The sequence below is a fragment of the Neomonachus schauinslandi genome, chromosome 4, assembly GCF_002201575.2.
Source record: "Neomonachus schauinslandi chromosome 4, ASM220157v2, whole genome shotgun sequence".
Classification (NCBI taxonomy): Eukaryota; Metazoa; Chordata; class Mammalia; order Carnivora; family Phocidae; genus Neomonachus; species Neomonachus schauinslandi.
In genome coordinates this window covers 7,197,848-7,223,445 of record NC_058406.1, presented here as the reverse complement: position 1 = coordinate 7,223,445, position 25,598 = coordinate 7,197,848, and the positions used below count along the sequence as shown (strand labels likewise).

At 40.4% G+C, this 25,598-nt stretch overlaps 1 protein-coding gene across 1 annotated transcript in view; it reads right to left on the bottom strand.

The window, feature by feature from the left end:
* KIF1B (kinesin family member 1B) overlaps positions 1–25,598 on the bottom strand; it is a 138,950-nt gene that overhangs the window by 98,345 nt on the left and 15,007 nt on the right. The window contains exons 3-4 of the mRNA XM_044914382.1: positions 1,942–2,018; positions 1,015–1,194 (exon numbers count right to left, since the gene is read on the bottom strand). Of these exons, the coding sequence (XP_044770317.1) occupies positions 1,015–1,194; positions 1,942–2,018 (257 nt within the window). The remainder of the gene's footprint in view (positions 1–1,014; positions 1,195–1,941; positions 2,019–25,598) is intronic.

Sequence of the window (25,598 nt, the reverse complement as noted above, 5' to 3'; positions counted from 1 at the left end):
CGAGCAGAGAGCCCTATGTGGGGCTCGATCCCAGGATCCTGGGATCATGACCTGAGCCAAAGGCAGACGCTTAACGACTGAGCCACCCAGGCGCCCCAGCTATTGCTCTCTTATGTATCTCAGAATACAGAGAGGTCACACTAGGCCTATAGTAAGAAAACAAACAAACAACAAAAAACACTTTAAAATTAATTCCAAATATCATCAATAAAAGCAAACCACATTTCTGTTATTAATGAGGGAAGTTCCTTCTAAATACCTATGTCACAACCCTTCTCCATTCGAAACAACACAAGGTTAAAACACACTGCTCTTAAGAATTCTCAGACTGGGGCGCCTGGGTGGCTCAGTCATTAAGTGTCTGCCTTTGGCTCAGGTCATGATCCCAGGATCCAGGGATTGAGCCCCGCATAGGGCTCCCTGCTCAGTGGGAAGCCTGCTTCTCCCTCTCCCACTCCCCACTGCTTGTGTTCCCTCTCCCACTGTCTCTGTCAAATAAATAAAATCTTAAAAAAAAAAAAAAAAAGAATTCTCAGACTGTTCAAGCTTAACATGATAGTATTAAATTATTAAGATAAAAGGAAAGTATCTCTGATAAGGCAACCAAAAAACTAAAAAATAATCACACGCTTAAAAAATGAACTATATATGGGACATGGGAAAAAAAATTTGACCAACAACACCGATCAGGCGTCCCCAGGATTCAGAACAAAGCCTGCTATATACTACCATTTTTTTTTAAGAAGCTGGTAACACTGTTCAAAAGATAAAATACCCAGACAAGGGTATACAGCAAAACCTTTACAGAATGCGAACTTCCCCATCTTTAAAGACAGACATGTATACACGTCATACTATTAGCTCCTTTGAGGGAAAGGAACAAGTGATTTGGTTTTGTGCCTTGCATATGATAGTCCCTGAATAAATCTTTGCTAAATAAAAATAACTGTTACAGCAATCAAAGACTAAGAGTAATATTAAACAGAGGTCTTTTGTTGTTTTTTGTTTTCTTACCTGTGGAATGATGCCAGCCTGGCTTTCTTCTTGTTTACCCATCATTGTATAAGATTTCCCAGCACCAGTCTGCCCATAGGCAAAAATACAGACATTATATCCCTCAAAGGCATGTAAGAGCATTTCCTTTCCAATGTCATTGTACACACGGTTTTGAGATGCAAAACAGGGATCTTCAGGCTGTAAAATTAAAAGAAATAAATGACATTTTATTCGTATACTTTCCTACGCTTATTTGATTACTGCTATAATAAATTCAAGTGTTTGGAATCTCAACAATTATTAAAATATATTATAAAATTTTTAAGTCCCTCCTACACATAGCTTATTTTTCTCTTATTAAACACACACACACAGTCATCCAGCTCAGCCATACATAAAAATAGCTACATGAAATTATCTCACTTGATTACATGTCACTTTCCATAACCTTAAAAGTATCACTCTTCCATTCACAGAAATGTGCAAGAAAATTTTCTTAAATGGAAAATGGTACTAAAAGCTCAGAGGTCAAGTCCACATATAAAAATACTTCCCTGTACTCACTCCAGGTAGTATAGCTATTTCTCAGTACACCTAGCTTTCAGTGACAAATGTTGTCCAACCCCCTTCACTGGCCCTTTTGTTGGCCATCAGGCTCTGTCAGTAGTTTAAAACCTCTCCTACTCCAGCACAAAACAGAAAAAAAAAACCCAAAAAACTAAAAACACATAATGAAGAGAAGCATATGCAAACTGTAGTTCAGGAACAATCCCTAGAAGCCAACAAGATTTGGGGTCCTCTACTAAGCAGGATACTGCAAAGGGCCTTGCTCTCACCATTTTCCTAGGTGTTGGTCATCTCTGTACTCCATCTGGACCTTCAAGCTCTTTCAAAACTGTTCACAACCTGCATTGTTCTATTTTACTGCACCATAAGTATACTCACCGAGGTGTGAGACCAGTAGGAGTAGTCGAAACTAAAGGACTTTGGAGCTTCCTTTGGGTTCTTTGGGTTAATAATACCTAGAGAATAAAAATGATTTGATTTTATAAGTCACTCGGTTACATGTTCTTTAGTTCAACATGATGTTATGTTGTAAGTTCAAAACATCCAAATCAGTCAATTCATACCACTGAATCTGAAGAAGGTAATCGAAAAATAAAAATAATCACACTTTTAAAAGGCAGGATCTGTATATAAAACTTAAAAGAATCAGACCATCAGTATTCACTGGGTACCACTAGGATTCAGAACACAGTTTGGTACATAGCAGGTGCTCAGTAAATATTTTATGGCTGAACCATACGTAAATAAGCAGCCAAAAGTCAGAAACAGGCCACACATAACTATTTGCATAAATATTTCAATACATTAGAAATAAAAATTAGAAAATTACTGAATACAACTACTACCTGAAATAAACCCTTTTTAAATATTATCTACTTTAGAAAAGCATTTTTTTTTAAAGATTTTATTTATTTATTTGACAGAGAGAGAGACGGCAAGAGAGGGAACATAAGCAGGGGGAGTGGGAGAGGGAGAAGCAGGCCTCCCACCGAGCAGGAAGCCCGATGTGGGACTCGATCCCAGGACCCTGGGATCATGACCTGAGCCGAAGGCAAACGCCTAACGACTGAGCCACCCAGGCACCCAGAAAAGCATTTGATAACTAAGTATTCATCGGAAAGACAGTCTTATTTCTGAAATCCACATTTGATAATAACATGTTATATATATGTATGTATACACATACATAAGTGTATTATGCATGTACACAGTGGAATCACAGACCACAAATCATCTGCAGTGTTGTAGGAAACAAAATTACTTTTTCTTTAAAGATTTTATTTATTTATTTGAGAGAGAAAGCACACATGAGTTCGAGGAGGGGGGAAGGGCAGAGGAAGAGGGAGACGCAGACTCCTCCCTGAGCAGGGAGTCTGACTTGGGCTCGATCCCAGGACCCTGAGATCATGACCTGAGCCAAAGTCAACGCTCAACCAAATGAGCCACCCAGGCGCCCCTAGACAGCAAAACTACTTTTTTTTTTTTTTTAAGATTTTTATTTATTTATTGAGAGAGATAGTGATAGAGAGCATGAGAGGGGGAGAGTCAGAAGGAGAAGCAGACTCCCCGCTGAGCAGGGAGCCCAATGCGGGACTCGATCCCGGGACTCCAGGATCATGACCTGAGCCGAAGGCAGTCGCTTAAACAACTGAGCCACCCAGGCGTCCCAAAATTACTCTTTGACTGAAAAGCATGAAGCCTTACTGTTCCTACTGAAAGTATTTCTTGTGTGATTAATCCAATCACACTATACTTCAGGGACTGTCTGAACACTGAGGCTTGGCCTCTCTTCCTTTCTCATACACACAAAGCTTTAGTGCCTCATATTTCACATGGAATAGAATCTTTATAACATGTAGTCATGAAATCTCCTCAAAGACCAGACATCTCAACCAATCCACTTCTCTAAGGCACGGCCACATCCCAGGCTATCAGTGAGATCAGGATTAAAAAATAAATCTGTCCAGGGCAGCTGCTGCTCAGGACACAAATAGCAACAGTTGCTATGGTGCTTAGTTCTCTCTCTTGCTGGATTCCAGCGGGTATGGCCACACACTTACGTTCAAATCTCAACTGCTGACAGTATGAATAAGGCTTGCACTGCACATAATCATGTGACAAGGAGATGTGGTTCTAGAAAGAACATCTCCCCACACACAAACGGCAACCTAAGCAATGAAGTGTGCTTCTAACCAAAAGGCACTAGGGACAAGATTTAAATAATAGCCAACATTCGTGGAGCACTATAAGCACTATAAATAAGCACTGAGCTCTAAGAACTTCCTGTGTACTGATCCTCCCTACCACTAAGGCAGACAGAGGTTTTATTACCGCCATTGTATAGACAGAGATACCATCACAAAGAGGTTAAGTAACTTAAACCAAGGCTACAGAGCTAGCCAGTGGCAATCCAGGATGTGGACTTGGACAGTTTAACTCCAGAGTCCCCACTCTTAGCCAAGACACCCATCATCTATAGGCTTACTCTCTACCTATATGCAGGTAGAGAATATGTATGTATACCTGTATGTATGTAGCGACTGCCAAGGCAAACACAGTAAGGCATTTTTATGCATATGCATACATATGTGTGCATGTACGCACATGTATATGACCAGCCCCCTAAAATTACAGCACAGGCATTGTTTAAAACTCTCCTTACCCATTTAAAACTAAGAACTATGAGGACTACAATTCCTAAAAGATGAAAGACTACACACAAACTCTACCAAGCAAATGGAAATTAGTGTCATGCTACATGCACCAGATTCAGGTTTCAGTGGCTCAGCGATAAAGACAATGACAAGACATCAGATATGACCCCTAAAGTAGTCTTCACTACTCAAAAACTAGTTAATATAAACACTTTCTAACCTCTAGGAAATTTGCTGTCATAAAACTTTAAAGCCATACTTCACTCACTCTTTTTTCTTTTTTTTAAAAGATTTTATTTATTTATTTGACAGAGAGAGACAGCGAAAGAGGGAACACAAGCAGAGGGAGTGGGAGAGGGAGAAGCAGGCTTCCAGCAGAGCAGGGAGTCCGATGCAGGGCTCGATCCCGGGACCCTGGGATCATGACCTGAGCCGAAGGCAGACGCTTAACGACTGAGCCACTCAGGCGCCCCCTTCACTCACTCTTTTAGCTACTCACTGGTGGTACCAATTTTGCCAAGAACAACTTAAGAAAGGCTAGTTTTCAGATCCCACCTCTTTGTTCTCTTTTTCCTAGTACTAAGAAGCAGAAACACTACACCAGCGAGCAATTTTCTTGATTCACAGGAAATCCTTTTCCTCTTCCTCAAGATTCCCTCCTTCCAGATCTTTGCAACTTCTGAATCTAATCGTCTCCTAACTTACAGATCTGAAACCAAGCTGCCTTTTAAGTAACTGCCTGTATGTACACAAAACCCTTTTTTATTTTAACATAAATAAGTAAATCAAAATATAATTCTGAAGAGCTATTTTCGTAATAGTTATGTCAAACAAGATGAAACTTACCCACAATATTTAAAAGATTTTAATTCCTAAATGAAAGATATTTACAGAAAACACCTTAGAACAATGTAAAACTCAATACCGTTGTTACCTGTTTGAGGGGGTAGTGTAAGCCCCAAAAAGCAGGGATAATTTCTATATGTTAGCTGAGGACTATTTAATAAGATAGTTTCTTTTATATAATTCTTTCTATTTATATATGCATTGTACTATCTTGAATATATGAAAAGTTTACTAATAAAACATTTTGAAACTTCCCAACTCTGCAAACGAAAACAGTTATAAAAATAAAATATCAGTAACAGCCCTTCACCTCATCAGAAGCCCATGAACTCCGCCATTATTTCCAAGGACAACGAACTAATGTTTTCTAATGTGCCAAAGGTTTTCTCTTTCTGAATTAGTAACAGTTGAGATCTAACTTACTTCCTTTAACCCAACTAAGAAACAGGATGTTTCCGGGGCACCTGGGTGGCTCAGTCATTAAGCGTCTGCCTTCAGCTCAGGTCATGATCCCAGGGTCCGGGGATCGAGCCCCACATCGGGCTCCCTGCTCAGCGGGAAGCCTGCTTCTCCCTCTCCCACTCCCCCTGCTTGTGTTCCCTCTCTCGCTGTCTCTCTCTCTGTCAAAAAACAAATAAAATCTTAAAAAAAAAAAAAAAAGAAACAGGATGTTTCCAACTATGAATAAAAGGGGGGAGAGGGACACAGTACTTGTAATGGAAAGGGCATGGGATTTGGATCAGAAGACCATTTAGAATATGTTAATATTCTAAACATATGATGAACACTTAATAAATATATTTAGGATTTTTTGTCACCTTGGGTATCGCTGCACTTTGAGTCCTCTCTAAAACTGAGATAATACCTAGTTCACAGGATTAAATGAGTAAAGCACTACACAAATGCTAATTTTCAAAAATAGGTATTTTATCTTGTTTTTAACTCTCTCAGTGTTTTGGTGGATATGTTAACCCTATTCCATGGTCCTTAAACCAAAGTGAGGAAAGTTCATCCACTAACTGATAAAATAAGAATTCTATTTCAGGGGCGCCTGGGTGGCTCAGTTGGTTAAGCGACTGCCTTCGGCTCAGGTCATGATCCCAGGGTCCTGGGATCGAGTCCCACATCGGGCTCCCGGCTCGGCGGGGAGCCTGCTTCTCCCTCTGACTCTCTCCTCTCTCGTGCTGTTTCTCTCTCACTCGCTCTCTAATAAATAAATAAAATCTTAAAAAAAAAGATAAATTTAAAAAAAAAAAAAAAAAAAGAATTCTATTTCATGGCAAGAATCAAAGTACTACAATGGGGTCCTACAGCTGTGTCACCACATCTCTGATGTTCCTACCACATTATAAATCCCTTCAGTATATGGACCATGTCTTGTGGATCCTCTACAATGCCCTACACCAAATAGGCACTCAGATGCATGTCCTTCTTTTGTCATGTACAATTTTAATTTCATTAAATCCTATACCATTTTCAGCATAAAAAGAAAAATAAAAACAGTGCATACCTATGCAATATACACATAAAATATCAGTTCATCAACTTTCACAGAAAGAATATGGAGAGAATAACCACAAGATTAGGCAATATTTAATACAACGGTTCTCTGTATCAAAATCAACTGAGCTAGGAAAGCACATAAGAATGAAATAACAGTAATTAATGAATATCTTCAACATAGAAACTATTTTCACCAACATAAAAGCTGTTATAAACGCAGCATGCCTCCCAGGGTCACGTGTCATCAGTGTGCAGGCTTTGTTTACGATAAATCACTTTTTCCAACGAATGGACTCCAAGCGTATTTTGAGGACTGGAGTCAGAACATAACTATTTTAAGTGCTGTACCCCTCATATTGCTTTATTTCCTATAAAATCACCTTTCATGCCACTTTTCAAGGCCCCTTTTAAGCAATTTCCACACCTGAGGCTTCCCCTCCTATTGAGACTTCTCTGGACACAAAGTATACTCCAGACCTGGACCCATCTCCACAAGTAACTTTTCACAGATGATCTTAAGAGTCATCTCTAACTTTCTTTTCTCACACCCCACATATGATCTATCCTGTCAGCTCTACTTTCAAAATGAATCTAGAATCCCATGGCTTCTCACCACCACCTTCATTTCCATCCTAGTCCAAGCCACCACCTCTCTCACCTGGAAGATGACAGTAACTCCTTACTGGGCTCCCGGCTTCCCCCTGGGCCCCTGGAGAGTCTTATCTCCACACTGCAAACACTGGTCCTTTTCTCACACTAACCCAGATCATATCCACGTCATGCCTCTGATGAACATTCCAATAGCTTCCTAACATACACTGAAGAAAACTCTACTCCCTCTCTGACCTACTGCCCAGTTACTGGAGTGATTCACCCCCTACTCCAGCCCCGCTGCCCTTCTCATTGAAGATATACACTCTCATTTCGGGGCCTTTGTACTTTGGCCCTACCAGGAATGCTACTCTCTCAGGTATCTGAACAGCCCCCTCCCTACCTTCATACAGGTCTCTGCTCAAACATCACCATATCAGATGGTCCTTTTCTGACCATCCTACTTAAACAGCATGCCTTCACTCTCCACCTGCTTACCCTGCTTTGTCTTCACGCACTCCTGACTACCTGACTTGTCATGTGAGTCACTGGAATATAGGTTCCATGACACGAGAAATTCTGTTTCATCTACTGCTGTATCCCAGCTCCAAGGAGAGCTCGTGCCACATAGTAAATACTCAATATATACCCAAAGAACCAATGACTATGTTAGTTTTATCTTTCCTTACAGATTGTTACTTCTTTGTAGCTGGAAACCATGACTTCTCTTTCTGCATCACTCAGTATTGACTTCATAAGTAGGTGATGTTTATTTGTGAACTGGTACAGAGCTCTCCCAACACAACTCGCTTCCTCAGTCTTTTCTCCCTGAGCAGCCAACTTACGCAACTTCTGGCAAGAAAGTTCATCTCTGGGAGAGGAGGAATCTAAATTTCTATTTCAGGAGTAGAAATACAACTTCTAGGAAACAGCAGGAATGGGTAAACAGGGGACAGAAGGAAAGATGACCAGGTTTCAAATAGGAAGATGTGCTGATGGGGGTCACCAGGAAAGACAAGGGTAAAGGAAAATATAATGGGAAGCAGACAGTGGGGTAGGTATTGGAAATCCCCCTTCCTCCCCAGGTCTTTAGAACTGTCTCTTATAGTATGCATTTCACAGGAAATATGGAATCTCAGATCAGAAGACGTACCTTACCACCCAAATTTATTGCTGTAAAATTTTCTCCAGTGTTCTAGATATGACAAGCTTGACCTGCATAAGGATTCTTGTGTGGGTGTGAAACAGATTCTTGTCCTCACACTCAAGACACACACCCAAGAGGCAGTGCCATATGTAAACACCAACAGACATAAATAAAGGCTAATATTCTCAGCATTCATCTTCCCAAGCAGTTCCTCTGAAACACACATTCAGTTACAAGGGTGAGGTGCAGGGACTCAATAAGCACTGGTTGAGCCACTGCTGAATACACTGTACCCAGGATGGTGCAAAGATCTTCAACAAAAACACTTTGTTAGATGGCATCCAACCGAACAAGTCCATTTTCCTGGCCTTTCTGCCTGTCTTCCAACAGTCCCTGTCCCTTTGCCTTCTGTACTTGTACTCACTGTGCTCAGTTTTCCAAGTCTCCCAAGTTGGAAATAGTGCTAGCTTCCATGCTAACATTCATCTTTCTCAAAAAAAGCGTAATTGGGGCACCTGGGTGGCTCAGTTGGTTAAGCGTCCAACTCTTGATTTTGGCTCAGGTCATGATCTCATTGTCGTGAGATCAAGCCCCACGTTGGGCTCCGTACTGGGCATGGAGTCTGCTTAAGATTCTCTCTCCCTCTGCCCACCCCCCCCCCCCCCCCCGCCAAAAAAGCAGCAGCAGCACTACTGCAAAATATCCCAAGATCCTATTTTAAGAAAGGAAAAGTTAAACACCCTTTCATTCATTGGGCACATTTATTAAGCACAAATTATGTGCCAGACAATGTGCTGGAGATACAATGGCAAGCAAACAAGTTATTTCTGCCCTTCTAGAGCTAATAGCCAATGGAGGAGACAGACATATAATCACACGAAATAAATAAACACTTTCAAATTATGATAAGAGCCATTCTAGATTAAGCATGGAGTCCTAGAAGAACACAGAAACAGGTATGTATAAAAATAAACTTTTAAGAGAGATGATTTTTGAGTCAGTAAACTCTGATTTGATAAAACAGAAAAGGCTGGGCTGAGGATAAATAGGAGACAGCTAGGGAAAGTGGAGAGATAACCACAGCTAACACTTATTAAATGCTTACTATGTTCCAAGCACTGTGCTAAAGCATTACATGTATTCACTCACTTAGTCCTTATAATAACCTTATGAGGTAGGTAACTATTATCACCTCCATTTTACATTTGAGGCACCAAAGAAGGCACCTGCCCAAGGCCAGAGGCTGGACTAAACTTTGGAAGATGTGGCTCCCAAGGCTCCAAACCACTGGGCAGTATGCTTCCCAAGAAAGGAAGGAAGCCCTTGGGCAAAAAGACATATGTGGCATCCAGATACTGGTTTGGCAGCTGTGGCTCAAGTACAAGAAACAACAAAGAATTAGAAAAGCACTAAAATCTCAGGGCCAAATCACCAATGGACCTCAAAGAGTTGGTGAACCCCTGGGCAATGAGAAGCCACTGGAATGACTTGATTACATTTACAGACTACAGTATGGAGAGTGGACTGGAGGAAGGCATGAGTGGAAGTGTAGAGACCAATTACACAGAACACAGCAGCCACTGCAGAATGTTTGGGAAATTTTGCTTGCCATTTATAGAATGACTCCCATGAGAACTGTACTTGGCATCAGAAACCCATGAGTTCCACTATGTAGCATTTGTGGGGGCAGGGAGAGAGAAAGGTCCATTCCTGTAACAAAAACACTGTGTCTCTTGATCCAAAACTGAATTTTGTCTTACAGTATGACTCAATATTCAGTGATCAAATACAAGTTGACCTAGGAATAGAAAATATTTTTAGAAGACATTTTCAAGGATTTTAGCAATGAAGGAAACAGAGTACTATAGCGGCTTTAATCTAACCACCCCACCCCAAGTATCCAGTATTATCCTATCTATCTATAACTTTGACATATAACAAACTCTTTAAGCCTCAATTTTCTTATCTGTAAAATGGGCACAATAATATTATTACCTAACTTTATAGAATTGTTGTGGGGATTAATGACTAGTCCATGTCAAGAATTCTAATACAAAGCAAATGTTCAAAATATTCTTTCATTTAACAAATATTTGAGTGCCTACCATTGCCCCAGACCCGAAGTATCTAGTGAAAACTGGTCTCTTACCTTCAAGGAGCTTATATTCTAATCTGGAAGTCAGATAATTAACTAATGTAGACAGTATCATTCGGGGAAGACAGAGTTAGGCGATATAAGATGACAGTGGGGTAGCAGTGGTGGCTTTATTTTTTTTTTAAGATTTTATTTATTTATTTGAGAGACAGTGAGAGAGGGAACACAAGCAGGGGGAGTGGGAGAGAGACAAGCAGGCTTCCCGCTGAGCAGGGAGCCCGATGTGGGGCTCGATCCCAGGACCCTGGGACCATGACCTGAGCCAAAGGCAGACTCTTAACAACTGAGCCACCCAGGCACCCCGGCAGGGGTGGCTTTTAAAAGTGAACAGACTGGGGTGCCTGGGTGGCTCAGTCGTTAGGCGTCTGCCTTCGGCTGAGGTCATGGTCCCGGGGTCCTGGGATCGAGCCCCACATCGGGCTCCCTGCTCCACGGGAAGTTTGTTTCTCCCTCTCCCACTCCCCCTGTATGTGTTCCCTCTCTCGCTGTGTCTCTGTCAAATAAATAAATAAAATCTTTAAAAAAAAAAAAAAAGTGAACAGACTGCCACCTCTGGGGCACCTGGGCAGTGTAGTCGGTTAAGCATCCGACTCTTGGTTTGGGCTCAGGTCATGTACTGAGGGTCGTGAGACTGAGCCCCGCTTAGGGCTCTGCACTCAGTTTGGAGTCTGCTTCAGACTCTCTCTCCCCCTCTGTCCCTCCCCTACCTAAAATAAATAAATAAATAAACAAAATTTTTTTTTTTTTTTAAAGGTGGGCAGACTGTCACCTCTGAAAAGGTAATATTTGAGCAGGGACCTTAGTAACATTTAAAGAAAAGCAAGACCACCACTGTAGCCAGAAAAAAAATAAATGATGATGAGATGTAGGGTGCCTGGGTGGCTCAGCCAGTTAAGCATCTGCCTTCAGCTCAGGTCATGATCCCAGGGTCCCAGGATCAAGTCCCACACTGGGCTCCCTGCTCAGCAGGGTGTCTGCTTCTCCCTCTGCCCCTCATCCTTCTCTCATGCTCTAATAAATAAATAAAATCTTAAAAAAAAAATAATGATGAGATGTCTAATCAGATAGCCAGCCACAGGCCAAATTCTGTGGGGCCCTGTGACCAAGGTGAGGATTTTTAGTTTTATTCTAAAAGTGACAGGAAGTAAACAAAGGATTTGAAGCACAAAGGTGACATAATCTGATTTACATTTCCAAACAGGACTCCAGCTACTGTATAGGAACAAAGGCAGAAGCAGAAAGACAGAAGCTACTGCAGCACTGACTCAGGCTAGAGTAGAAACAGTAAAAAGTTAACTGGATTCAGGACACACTGTAAAGGCAGAAGGGACAGGCCTTACTGATGGACTGCAGGCAGCCTATAAGAAAGAGAGAGATGGCCAGAATGACTCCAATATTTGGTCTGAGAAACTAAAAAGAATGGGTGCGAATGAAGGAAGGGTCACTTAGGTGCACAGGGAGGAGAAAACAACAGTTCTATTAAGGACATGTTAAGTTTAAGATACTTCTCAGGCTTTCAAGTAGGGTTAGGTTAGCAGCTGGGTGGACAATTCTAGAGATCTACAGAGAGGTCAGTCCAGGTTGGAGAAATGAATTTGGGAGTCATTGTCATCTCATGACCCTTACAGCCTTGAGCATGAATGAAATCACCTAGGGAGTCTGTCTTCTCTGGAGACAGAAGAGAGATCAAAGAAAAGAGACAAAATCCTGGTGCACTTTCAACCTAGGAGGTGAGGACGAACAGAGGGAGAATGGCCTGTGAGGGAGGAAGGCAAGCGGGAGAGGACAGGGACCCGAGAGCCAAGAGAGGAGATGGAAATGTTTCATGGAGGAAGTCAAGCTATGCTACCTATTATTATGACAATGCTGATTACCACAAGCTTCTCTGGCCCTCCTGGAGGAATGAGTCTTTGTTCTGGGTATCTCCTGACTTCCCGATGAACAACTTCGTTCTGCTCCTCCTCACCTCTGTGCCTTGGTTCCCATCACCATCCAGATCTCATCTGGCTTCAAGGCTGTTTTCTTAAGTCCCCTTCACAAATCAGAAAGGCAGCTTCAGCACTGAAGGTCTGACTAGATCTTTTCCCAGGCCACAGGGAAAAGGATCTTGCGTTTCTCTCTCCCTATGCCCTACACTCCTTTCCTCCTTTGTCTTTTTTTTTTTTTTAAAGATTTTATTTATTTATTTTGAGAGAGAGAGAATGAGAGACAGAGAGTATGAGAGGGAGGAGGGTCAGAGGGAGAAGCAGACTCCCTGCCAAGCAGGGAGCCCGATGCGGGACTCGATCCCGGGACTCCAGGATCATGACCTGAGCCGAAGGCAGTTGCTTAACCAACTGAGCCACCCAGGCGCCCCCCGCTTTGTCTTCAAACATTTTATTCCTCGTGCTATAGTTGACACTCATTACCTTCGGAGACCTGGAGAAGAGTGAAGAACAGGACAGCTTCTTTCATGTGAAGGCTTACCGGAAGACACTTATCCAAGACAAATGGAAATGCTTTTAAAATGATTATCACAAAATGTTCTATAGTTGTTAGTTTATTGATGAACCATAAGACCGTCTTCTCTTTCTTAGAGACTCTTCCAGTCAAAATTGGCCTTGCAAAGTCTGTTAAGTGCCCCCAAGTTTTCCCCCTTTTTTCTTTGCCTTCTTCCCAACTTTGTTACTTCAGCATAAAGATGCAGAAATAATGTTTTTTTTTTTAAAGATTTTATTTATTTATTTGACAGAGAGAGACACAGCGAGAGAGGGAACACAAGCAGGGGGAATGGGAGAGGGAGAAGCAGGCTCCCCGCAGAGCAGGGAGCCCGATGCGGGACTCGATCCCAGGACCCTGGGATCATGACCTGAGCTGAAGGCAGTCGCTTAACCAACTGAGCCACCCAGGCGCCCCAGAAATAATGTTTTAATTACTAAGCCCTAGAAAACAAGGCAGTCAAAACAAGATTTGTACTTAAAAACCTTTTTATTCTCCAGAATGAATTTGTTTATCTAATTTCTCAAAGTCTCTATGTAGCAATTATACTGCTGTTGGGAAACTATGAAAGATTTTGCCCACAACTACAATTAACTTATCATTGTGCAACACTGTAACTTTGTATTAACTTTTCTAACAGCAATGTTTGGGGCTTGTTAAAAATCCCAGTGACAGGGGCGCCTGGGTGGCTCAGATGGTTACGTCTGCCTTCGGCTCAGGTCATGATCCCAGGGTCCTGGGATCGAGTCCTGCATCGGGCTCCCTGCTCCTTGGGAGCCTGCTTCTCCCTCTGCCTCTCTCTCTCTCTCTCTCTCTCTGTCTCTCATGAATAAATAAAATCTTTAAAAAAAAAAAAAAATCCCAGTGACATCTTCAGTACAAACTTCCTCTTCCAAAAGCTTCTATACCCAAGTTTTTTTAAAAATTGTACACAATAAAGCCATTTTGTACACCTATTCCAAAACCATTAAACCAAAACCCATATTTCTCAGGATAACATATTTCTGGAAACATATTAAAATGATATAAAAGCATATTGCCATAAAGTATAATTGAGCAGAAGAACTATAATCATAAAGTTCCTTCATCACTTAAAATAACAAACTTAGATTCCAAATCCTATAAACAATATAAATGTACTATATGTGTTCACTATATACTCAATCCCAGAGTATTAAAAATTAATATACAGTGGGGGGGAAAAAAAACCTACCAACTCCGTAATGTCACAATGTCATCAACTGGGTATAAAATAAATATGCTAGCTATAGGGGCGCCTGGGTGGCTCAGTCGGTTGGGCGACTGCCTTCGGCTCAGGTCATGATCCTGGAGTCCCGGGATCGAGTCCCGCATCGGGCTCCCTGCTCGGCAGAGAGTCTGCTTCTCCCTCTGACCCTCCCCCCTCTCATGTGCTCTCTCTCTCAAATAAATAAATTTAAAAAATCTTAAAAAAAAAAATATGCTAGCTATAATAAACATTTTGTTTTAAAGATTTTACTTTTTTTATGTAATCTCTACACCCAACATGGGGCTTGAACTCACAACCCCAAGATCAAGAGTTGTATGTACACTCTACCAACTGAGCCAGCCAGGCATCCCAAGCTCTAATAAACACAGAACAACTATCCCTAAGCAAATGTTGAATGACTGGAAGGGAGATGCTCTGGAAGGCCCAGCTCTTGCTCAGTCCGAGTGGCACAAAGATGGTAGAACTAGGAATAGTGTCCGTGTTATTCATAATTACCCTGTATCAAGAAGGGTCATCAAAATAAATTTTAACCTAACAGTTAAGTTCAAATTACACACAGACAGTACTTATACACAGAATAGTAAATCCTACTAGTTTGAGAGGCAAGACGTACTGGACAGAGCTTAAGAGAGGGGTTCTGGAGCCAGGCGGCACAAGTTCATTTTCTGGTCTCCCAATGCCTAGACCTGTGACCCCAGACAAGTCATCTGTGACATGGGGAAAATAGGAGTATCTGCCCTAGGATTACTGTGCGGACTAAATGAGTTAAAATCTGTAAGTGCCTGACTGTGGCTGGCAGAGCTTAAGTGGTTATTACTGTTTTTGTTGTTGTTAATTACTAATCATGGTTTGTTTTTTTCCCCCACTAACAGGCATTTAAAAAGCTGCTTTTGTTTCTTCCTTCACCCATTTTGCCTCCTCAAGTTTATTCAGAGTTACAAAATGAACTCTTGGTATCAGAGCAGAACAATGTCACAGGGAAACAGTAAATGCAGTTCAGTCATTCACATGGCTTCTGCTAATTCTGGCCATACAGTTTTCTGTTCTGCCAAAACAAAAAGGCTTCCCAGACATTCCCTACCTTTCCCCCGCCCTATCCCTCAATTATTCAGATGTCTCCTTGATGCTTTCATGAGTTATCACACTGCTGTGATTATTTATCTCTGAGAGCCTGGTGGCCTGGTGGCCTCCCAGCCTATGCTTTCTGAATAACAAAAATCTAATTTCTTATAGATGTTCTCAAAAACCTAATTTCATATTTCTTATTCTTACCATCTGTATGTACAGAGCATTCATCCCTAAGCATGCAACTAAAAATTATTTTTACCTCACTGGAAATGATTTTGACAAAATTTATGCAATTGTTAATATGATAAGCAATTGCTAATATACTACCAAAAATTAATCTAAATACCTACCTGCCTACCAAAAACCAGATGCTGCAGGCCCTTTCCTGGTCTCACCAACAGCTCTCCAGACTTTGCTAGCTCCCATTATAGCACTTCACACTCCATGGGCAACTACCAAGAGCAATCAGCACCATGTTATCAGCATGGACTTTTAAAAATGAACTCCAAAACATCTCTTGAGAATTGGAAGGAAGGAAGGAAGGAAGGAAGGAAGGAAGGTAGGAAGGGGAAAAGGAAAAGGAGGGAAGAAAAGCCTGGGATGGTTGCTTTCCCTTTTGGAAAAAAAAACAACAAATGCATATATAAAGGCCACATGAAGTACAGTTTGGATTTAATCAAGGCAACCTCAAAAGACTACAACAATAAGATGCAAACTGGCACAGAAAGAGGACTAGGTTTCCTACAAGATTTTAGCTAGTCTTCTTCTCTTCACTGTTTTGGAATCTAGATGGCAGATTTTTTGGGTAATTGAAGAAGTTTAAATTATAAAATGTAATTAAAAGCAGTTACAAATACACAGTACCAAAGGCCTCCTCCAACTTGGGTATAGGTACAACTGTTTCTGCCTTTAAATTTATATTCCCATTGAAAATAACAATTTAGGTACCAAAACTAACCACAAAAAAACAAGCTAATGAGTAACTTCTCAAATACCATCCTATGCAGTATACCTGATTCCATCCGATCCTCACAGCAACCCTGGGACATTAGGCTAGGTGGGCACTAGCAACACTTCCACTGAATAAACAAAAGACTGAAGGTTCAAGTGTCTGATCACAGAGAAGCTAAATAATGAAGGCTTCATAAATACAACAGAAGACCACGTAGCCACTAAAATCACATTCTTAAAGAATACATGGGGAAATGTACCCAATACACTATTAAGTAAAAGACCAAAGAGGCTACAGTCTTTACAAAGGGAGAGGAGAGTCAATGAACAAACTTTAGCTTTTATTCTGAGTGAAATGGGAACCATCTTAGAGTTTTGTGGGAAAAAAAACAAAAAACAATCCGATTTCCATTCTACAAGTATTGTTCTAGCTGCTCTGTCGAGAAGGGAGTCCTAGAAAACAAGGGTTGAAGCCCAAAGACTTGCTAGGAGGCAAGTGCGGGTGGTGGCAGTAGGGGGAAGAGTGGTCAGATTCTGAGTATCTTCTGAGGCAGAGCCCACAGGCCTTTCTGACAGAGGGAGGAAAGAAGTCAAGGACAATTACATTATTTTTGCCCCGAACAGCCACAAAGACAGAATTTCCACTGAGTTGAAGGAGAGTGCAGGGGAGCAGGACTGGAAGAGGACATATAAGGAATTCAGTTTTGAACATGTTGGGTTCGACATGTTCAGCTTCCCAGTTCCTTCCTTCCCTACCTGTGTGGGCTTACACTCTTCTTTACAGCAGGCCTAAGAAGTGGTTTTAAAGCTCAACTGTTTGATAATAGGGGATTAGCTAAATAAATTACGGTTTTTTAATATAACAATACTACATAGCCATTACAATCACATTCTTGAAGAATACTTAAAAGAAATGTGCTCAATAAGTTAATGATAATTTATCTCATCTAAAAGAAGGTACGGGGCACCTGGGTGGCTCAGTCGTTAAGCATCTGCCTTCGGCTCAGGTCATGATCCCAAGGTCCTGGGATCGAGCCCCGCATCGGGCTCCCTGCTCCGCGGGAAGGCTGCTTCTCCCTCTCCCATTCCCCCTGCTTGTGTTCCCTCTCTCACTGTGTCTCTCTCTGTCAAATAAATAAATATTTTTAAAAAATCAAAAAATCAAAAAATCAAAAAAAATAAATAAATAAAGAAGGTACATTCCAGGGATACATTCCAGGATGTCAGCTTAGTAAGTCGCCACATGAGAAGTCATCGTGTCAGATGTAGAAGAAAATACAAAGTCTGTTTTGGGCCTGAGGAAAGGGAGGCAAAAGCTGCTTTAAAGGCTGACAGGGGTAGCAGAAGGTCAGGGTGTAAAAAGGTGCACGGCAAAGTCAGGTGCCAGCAGACAGTGCTACATTGAGAAGGCTAGCGTCAAAAATCATCTAAAGGTCATTCTAAAGGACAAACTCAGTTTCAGTCAACTCTTGAGGAGATGTATCATTTCTGGGGCACCTCTGTTCCCCAACCGCAACACCCCCACACATACCCCCCTCACGGCTGTAACTCCAATTCCTGACTAGAAGAAAAGTGTTTCATTTCAAATTTTTTAAAAAGTTTAATGCCACTGGTACCCAAGTTGATTTCAGTAGACTTTACTAAGCTCTTCTCCCAGTGCCATAGAAGCTCTTGTTGCTGCTTACCGTCTTCCACTCCAGTGACCAAATGAGTGTCATTTAATCAATATGTACATCACTTAGAGAGTAAACATGCCTCTCTTTGGAAAAAGGAATGAAAAGTGTCTAGAAGGATTCAGAAAGAGGGGGCAGGAGAAAAATGTCATGGGCTTGTGCCCCTCACACTGAGAAGCCCTGGTCACAGATATAAATAGGCACGGTACATAGTAGCTCTATTTGCAAGGTGAGGACTTCGTTTTTTCCCTTTGTATACTTTCCAAATTAAGTATTTAGTATACAAACAGTAGATAGATTCATAAAATTTATAATTTATAGGGGCACCTGGGTGGCTCAGTGGGTTGAGCGTCTGACTCTTGATTTCAGCTCAGGTCATGATCTCAGGGTCGTGAGCTCAAGCCCCACACGGGGGTCTATGCTCAGCAAAGAGTCGGCTTGGGACTCTCCCTCTCCCTCTGCCCCCCCCCCCGCCCCCGACTCGTGCACATGCATGCTCCCTTTCTAAAAATAAATAAATAAATCCTTACATATATATATATTTTTTTAAATAAAATGTAAAAGCTGTGACAAGAGGACAAAACCGCAAGTACCCACCAGACAGTTACAGAATAGGATTCTCACCTCTGCAGCTCCCCTGTCTGACCCTTCCAGATCTCTCTGCCCACCGTCTCATCTCTGAAGCATGCTGAATTTTGTCATTATTGCCTTACTTTTCTTCATAGTTTTACCCGTGTCTTTGTATGGCATAAAGAATACAGAGAACAGCTTTGCATGCTTTGAAATCTATATAAATACACCGATTTCTTTTTTGAGTTGCTTGTATAGCTACAGTTTGTTTATAATTTGTGTGTGTGCACATAGTAATTCTTCTCTGCTGTATTCTATTTTATATAAATCTACCATGATTTATTTATCCATTCCCCTGTTGATGGATACTGGGGTTGATTCCAGTTTTTTGCTCTAAGAAAAAATCATGCTGCTAAGAGCGTTTAAATGCCCAAGTGGTGCCTGGGAGGCTCAGTCGGTTAAGCATCTGACTCTCAATCTCAGCTCAGGTCTTCGATCTCAGGGTCGTGAGTTCAAGGCCCTTGCATGAAGCCTACTTACTAAAAAAAAAGTCTAAATGCCCCCATCTTCAGCAGCCGTTTTAGTGGTAGATTAAATGGTAGCAGGTTATAGAGACACATGATTGGGCATGAGTGAGATATGCAGCTCACAGAATGCATCCTGAGAAAGGGTAGGTTAAGAACTACTGAGCAGTCCATCTCTAAGGTTAGAGCACCTGGTATGGAGGTGGAGAAATACTGCTGAAGAACCGGCCTTATCCTCCATCTCCAGCCACACTGGGAAGCACTCTGGATGCTGTGTTATGGAGTTTACACCTGGAGTCTGATCTAACTAATTATGGCTTATCCCAGAAAAGACTTAAAGAGACCTCATTCTGATTGTCAGCTAGAAAAACACATTCAGATTTAAAAGAATTCCTTTCAAAAGTCTTTCTTTCCAAAGCTCCACTTTGTTCCTTCCTCCATCCCAAATTTTCATTAATGGACATGAAGTCATTCTTTGTACCAGTTGTGATGTGCACCATTTCATTTAGAAATGTACATGTGTGAATGAAATAGCCTTTTAAAATGTACCATGTTAGTAATTAACAGGAGGAAAAAAAAAAAAACCGAGTCCCTTCTGTCCCACTAAGATTTGGGCACTAAAAAACAAAAAAACCCCGGGCAAAAGAAGATTTGATAAATACATGAAAGAGACTTACCAAAGGGCCAGCTAGAGACAGACTCCTGTGGTTAAAGACGAAGCAAACGTTTACAATTTAATCACCTAAAGGACTGTGTCGGAACCAGCTTTATCTACCCTCCGGTTTTTCAGAGGGGAATTCATGCAGTTTCAAAGTCTCCAGATTTACCATAAATGTGAGCAGTTCAACCATTAATTCTGCCCCACTTTCCTTCTTAAGATTAATTAGACCAAAAAAAAAAAAAAGCTTCCAAAGTGGGTGAAACTTGGAATATAATGGGATATTTTTAAATAAAGCCATTTGTATGCACTTGGGTCTCCAAAATGTCAAGGCAGTAACATTTATCTGTGCCATGGAAAATATTCTCTCTGAGACCAGAAAGTGCTTAAATAAAACTGCTACTACTCAGTTTTCAGATTTGGCACGTTCCCTAAAGTACTCTTCACCCTCTTCTACTTTTTCATAAGAGACCTTATGGCAGGAACATTCCATTGCATTCCATGTGCAATCAGCTATAATTCCTGTGAGCAACAGTCCAGGCCAGCTTGCCAGCACAGCAGTCTTTTAATACAGCTAACACATGTGGCTATAGCAAATTTATTTCATTTTTTGCAACAAAATGCATGCTTTCTCCCAATATTAAGCCCAACTTTTTTTTAAATAAGCCATTAATACTTTCTAACAGAGCATATAGTTTGCTTAGAATCTGTCATATAAAATTATTTGGATTGTATTTTAGTCAAATTACTAAGAAATTGCCACATAAAATTGAAGAGAAAAAGAAAACATTAGTTGAAAACTGAAACCGCCAAAAATTCTAGAGGAAAAAGTCTCTCATACAATTAATTAGTTTTCCAAGAACAAATACCTTTCAAAAGAACCCAAAATTACCCCAAAACTTCTGAGCCATAACAAAGTAAATAGTCAGTTAGAAAACCAACCCTACTTTTCCCAAAGCTAGTTCATCAAATGAGGATTTTTGTTTCAGTAGACTAATGTTAATTTAAGAGTCACAAACTTCTGGGGGTGCCTGGCTGGCTCAGTTGGTAGAGCTCACGAGTCTTGGTCTTGGGGTCGTGAGTTCAAGCCCCACGCTGGGGATGGAGCCTACTTTCAAAAAAAGTCAATAAATGAATTAAATAAATGTATGTATGCATGTATGTCACAAATTTCTCCTGCTAAATGTCTATGTGCAGAGAGGCAATGTGGTATAGCCAGATGAAGGTCAGGAATACCATGTCTAGTCCTAACACTGATAAGTTCTAAAAAGCTGCAATTCTGACATTTTCCCCAAACATACTGGATGTTAAGTTTAAACCCTCCTTACTCCACAAGGTCCAGCTGAAATGCCCTATCATCTACAAATCTTACATGTGTCCTTTGCCAAACTCACTTCTGCACTTTTTAAAAACCCTTGTTTATGGCAATTATCACTTTGATCACTTTTACTTTGTATTGAGTTTATTTCAGTAGGTCTTGTGTCTTCTACCACACACTTTTAAACCTCTTAAAGGCAGGGTCCTATAGTACATACAACTCTGTGATTCCTATAGACTCACATTAGAGCAAACTCTCAAAAGAGAAAGGAAAAGAAAGGGTAAGGCAGAGCAGAGCCACCCAGTCTGTTGTCTACAACAGTTTTGAACAAAATATCATGAAAAACCATTTGGGAGTTCAGCACTGTGCTTCACATGGTCCAAAGATTGGTTCTCATATGACTAGTACAATATGCCCAGGCCTACTATAACCAAATTATTACTTTGAATAAAAACTAGTCATTTCTTCATTAATATTTCATAAAAAGATAAATCAATATATCCAATAATTCTGGAGAGATTTTTGTGGGAGATAAGCAAGATTGGTGAATAGAACTTATATCCTCGGGGCGCCTGGGTGGCTCAGATGGTTAAGCGTCTGCCTTCGGCTCAGGTCATGATCCCAGGGTCCTGGGATCGAGTCCGGCATCGGGCTCCTTGCTAGGCGGGGAGCCTGCTTCTCCCTCTGCCTCTGCCTCTCTCTCTGACTCTCATGAATAAATAAATAACATTTAAAAAAAATTTTTAAAAAAAGAACTTATATCCTCACAAACTATAAAATTTACGGCCCTATCCTCAAAAGGCGTACAACTAGGGATCTTATTTTCTCCTTCAGTTTGCTACCTACTACAAGCGAAAAAATTTGACATTCTTTATCCAGAGTTAATAACATATTTGGATAATTTTACTTTTTTCCCCTAAATTGACAGTATTTTCTATACAACCAAAACAACAAGGTCAAAAAGAAATCTATAGATCTTAGAAACAATGAGCTCTAACACCTTTTTTGTAATCCATTAATAATTTCTTATGAGCTTTTAATCTGTATGATAAAAAAAAAATAGCAAAGTCAGAAAATCTAGCAGACCCAGATCTATTTCTCAAACTATCCAGAACTACAGAAAAACTTTCAATTTTACTACATACTATAATAGTGTTCTTCTCCTACATGGTCAGTTGATTTTTTTTTTTTTTGATATTCTATTTAGTACTCAACATACCATTATATATATAGTAGACATAAAACCCTATTAATTTACACGGATATTCTTTCATGCTAAAATCTCAAAGGAAACAACTATTACAAATTATAAACATGAACTGTATTATTCAGGTATTTAAAACATACGCTGCTGGGGGAAGGGGTAAGAAATAAATAAAACATACAAATCAGTCAAGACTGAAAAATAAGCTAATATTATAACTTACCACTAATTAAAATGGTAAAAAAACTATTTTAGAAAAAGATGTTGCCGCTTACACTATCTCTGAAGGGTAATGAAACACAAGTCGCTTCTGGGGAGAGGAACAGGTTGGTCCTCTACATGAGAGGAAGTGTTTTAACTGTATATTCTTTGTACCTTTTGAATTTTATACCACGTGAATGAAGGTTTCACCTAATCGCAAAAATAAAAACTGTGGGGGGGGCGCCTGGGTGGCTCAGTTGGTTAAGCGACTGCCTTCAGCTCAGGTCATGATCCTGGAGTCCCGGGATCGAGTCCCGCATCGGGATCCCTGCTCAGCAGGGAGTCTGCTTCTCTTTCTGACCCTTCCCCCTCTCATGCTCTCTCTCTATCTCATTCTCTCTCTCAAATAAATAAATAAAATCTTTAAAAAAAAAAAAAAACTGTGGGGAAATGAACACAATGCTATTTGACTTTGACAATGAATATAAACTTATAGCCAATTTAAGATGTGGGCATTCTAAAACGATTTGTCATCAAGGAAAAAAAAACACTAATATCATTATATTAATAAAACTTTCCATTTGTTTTTGTTATATAATAAATTGATTTTCACATTTCATGAATATGGCCTTTTAATACTCATTCTCTACTTACAAGTTTTTAGTAAGATTTGCAACCCTATAAGTAAAGTAGCAACAGATACCCATGACACTGGGGATTTCTCCTGGATAGTTCAGTATGCAAAATGTATCACAGAGAAAAGTAGTTCTTTTTAGGATTAATTCTGGCTCCTGATCGAGGATTTCCTAAAGTCTACCTTTTAAAAGAACTTATGATACATACCAGCATTTTTAGAGGCAATGCCAACAGCCAAAAAATGCCTCCAAACTAAGTTATAATTAAATACTTTTTGCAGAGAGAAACAAGAGCTCAATAATCAGGATTTAGTGGGTTCACTTAAGCAGCACATATACTAAAACTGGACTGCTACAAATCAGCATGGCCCCTGTGCAAAGATTTACTTATATACTATGTGAAATGTAACTCTTAAAATGAAGCACAAGTAACAACATAGCTTAAATGAGTGACATTTAAGAGCATAAACATTTGTTCTCAGGGCACCTGGGTGGCTCAGTCGGTTAAGCGTCTAACTTTAGCTCAGGTCACCATCTTGGGGCCTCCAGCAGGGAGTCTGCTTATCCCTCTGCCCCTTCCCATCTCCCCCCGCCCTCCGGCTTGTGCTCTCTCTCAAATAAATAAATAAATTTGTTTATAAACAAACAAACAAACATTTGTTCTCTAGTTCAATTACAAATCTAGCTCAAACTTTAAGGAGCAAATGATCAATACTGACATTTCTTTAAAAATTTAAAATTTTCGGGGCGCCTGGGTAGCTCAGTCATTAAGCGTCTGCCTTCGGCTCAGGTCATGATCCCAGGGTCCTGGGATTGAGCCCCACATCAGGCTCCCTGCTCAGCAGGAAGCCTGCTTCTCCCTCTCCCACTGCCCCCTGCTTGTGTTCCCTCTCTCGCTGTGTCTCTCTGTCAAAATAAATAAACAAAATCTTCAAAAAAAAAAAATTAAAATTTTCATACCCTATAAAGTTCACCTTTCACCCATTTAAAGTGTACAATTCAATGCTAAATTTTGCATCTTTTTCTTTTACAATTACTCATAGGATATAATTCATGGACTCATATCTTTAAAAAAATCTAATAAAGAGGCAAACTCATAGTAACAGAGAACAGAATGGTGGTTACCAGAGGGTAGGGATGGGGACAAAGGAGAGATATTGATCAAAGGATACAAACTGTTAGTCCTGAGATGAATAAGTTCTGGAGACCTAATGTGCAGCATAGTGACTATAGTTAATAATAAAGTATTGTATATTTAAAATTTGCTGAGAAATAGATCTCCAGTGTTTGTTTGTTGTTTATCAATTAGAGAGAGAGAGGGAGAGAGCACAAGCAGGGGGAGCAGCAGGCAGAGGAAGAAGCAGGCTCCCTGCTGAACAAGGAGCCCAATGCAGGACTCGATCCCAGGACCCTGGGATCATGACCTGAGCTGAAGGCAGACGCTCAACTGACTGAGCCACCCAGGCGTCCCAGATCTCCAGTGTTTTCACCACGTGCACACCAAAAAAGGGTAACTATGAGAGGTGATGGATACATTAATTAGTGTGGATTGTGGTAATCATTTTGCAATGTATACATATATCAGAACATCACAATGTACACCTTAAATATATACAATTTTATTTCCCACTGATAGAATCCTCTAGAGAACACTGGCAAATGGCCTACAAATAGATGAAATCAGAATGGTTTCCCCAAGAACTCAGCATTAACTTGTGTCTGGGAGAGCAACGATTCTGCTTTATCACAAAGTTGTAGGTTTCAAGACAGTAGAACCTACTGCTACTTTAATAATTTGCCTACAGATGCATTTCAAGGCATTATTAATGCAAGTACAAAATAAACCAGCTTAAGTCATTTTTCACCTAAGCAATTATATATGAAGAAAGAAGCTAGAAAGCAAGGACTTAAATTTCAATAATAAATCCTCTTACTTGTAAAAAAAATTATAAGCAAATTAGTACTTATAATCTTAGTAATAAATTTATAAGTTTATTATTGATTATAGCTAAATCTGTTGTTCAACTCAAAGAACCATTGTAAGGAAGGAGAGTAAGTTAAGACCATCTTGGCAAGCTCAAGTACCATTTAAAATCAAGAAAGAAAAATAATCTTAGAGCCTCAATAGATACATTTCACATCATGATTAAGTAAAAAAATCACTGCTTATAGCTTTATTATCATTAAGATCTAAATTAGTGTAGTTCTCCAGGGATTTCTCAATTGTAAAGAACAAAATAAACAGTCCATATTTAAATATGCTACAGCAAATATCACAGGGATCATATCACAGGGACCATTTAGTGGATCATTCAGAGTAGCAAAGTTCAAAGTGTTACTATCCAAATGTTCATTTATTCTGTTCACAGTAAGGGAAAAGAAAAAGGACAGGGGACGCCTGGGTGGCTCAGATGGTTAAGCGTCTGCCTTCGGCTCAGGTCACGATCCCAGGGTCCTGGGATCGAGTCCCGCATCGGGCTCCCTGCTAGGCGGGAAGCCTGCTTCTCCCTCTGCTGCTGCCTCTCTCTCGCTCTCTCTCTCATGAAGAAAGGAAAGAAAGAAAAAAGAAAGAAAGAAAGAAAGAAAGAAAGAAAGAAAGAAAGAAAGAAA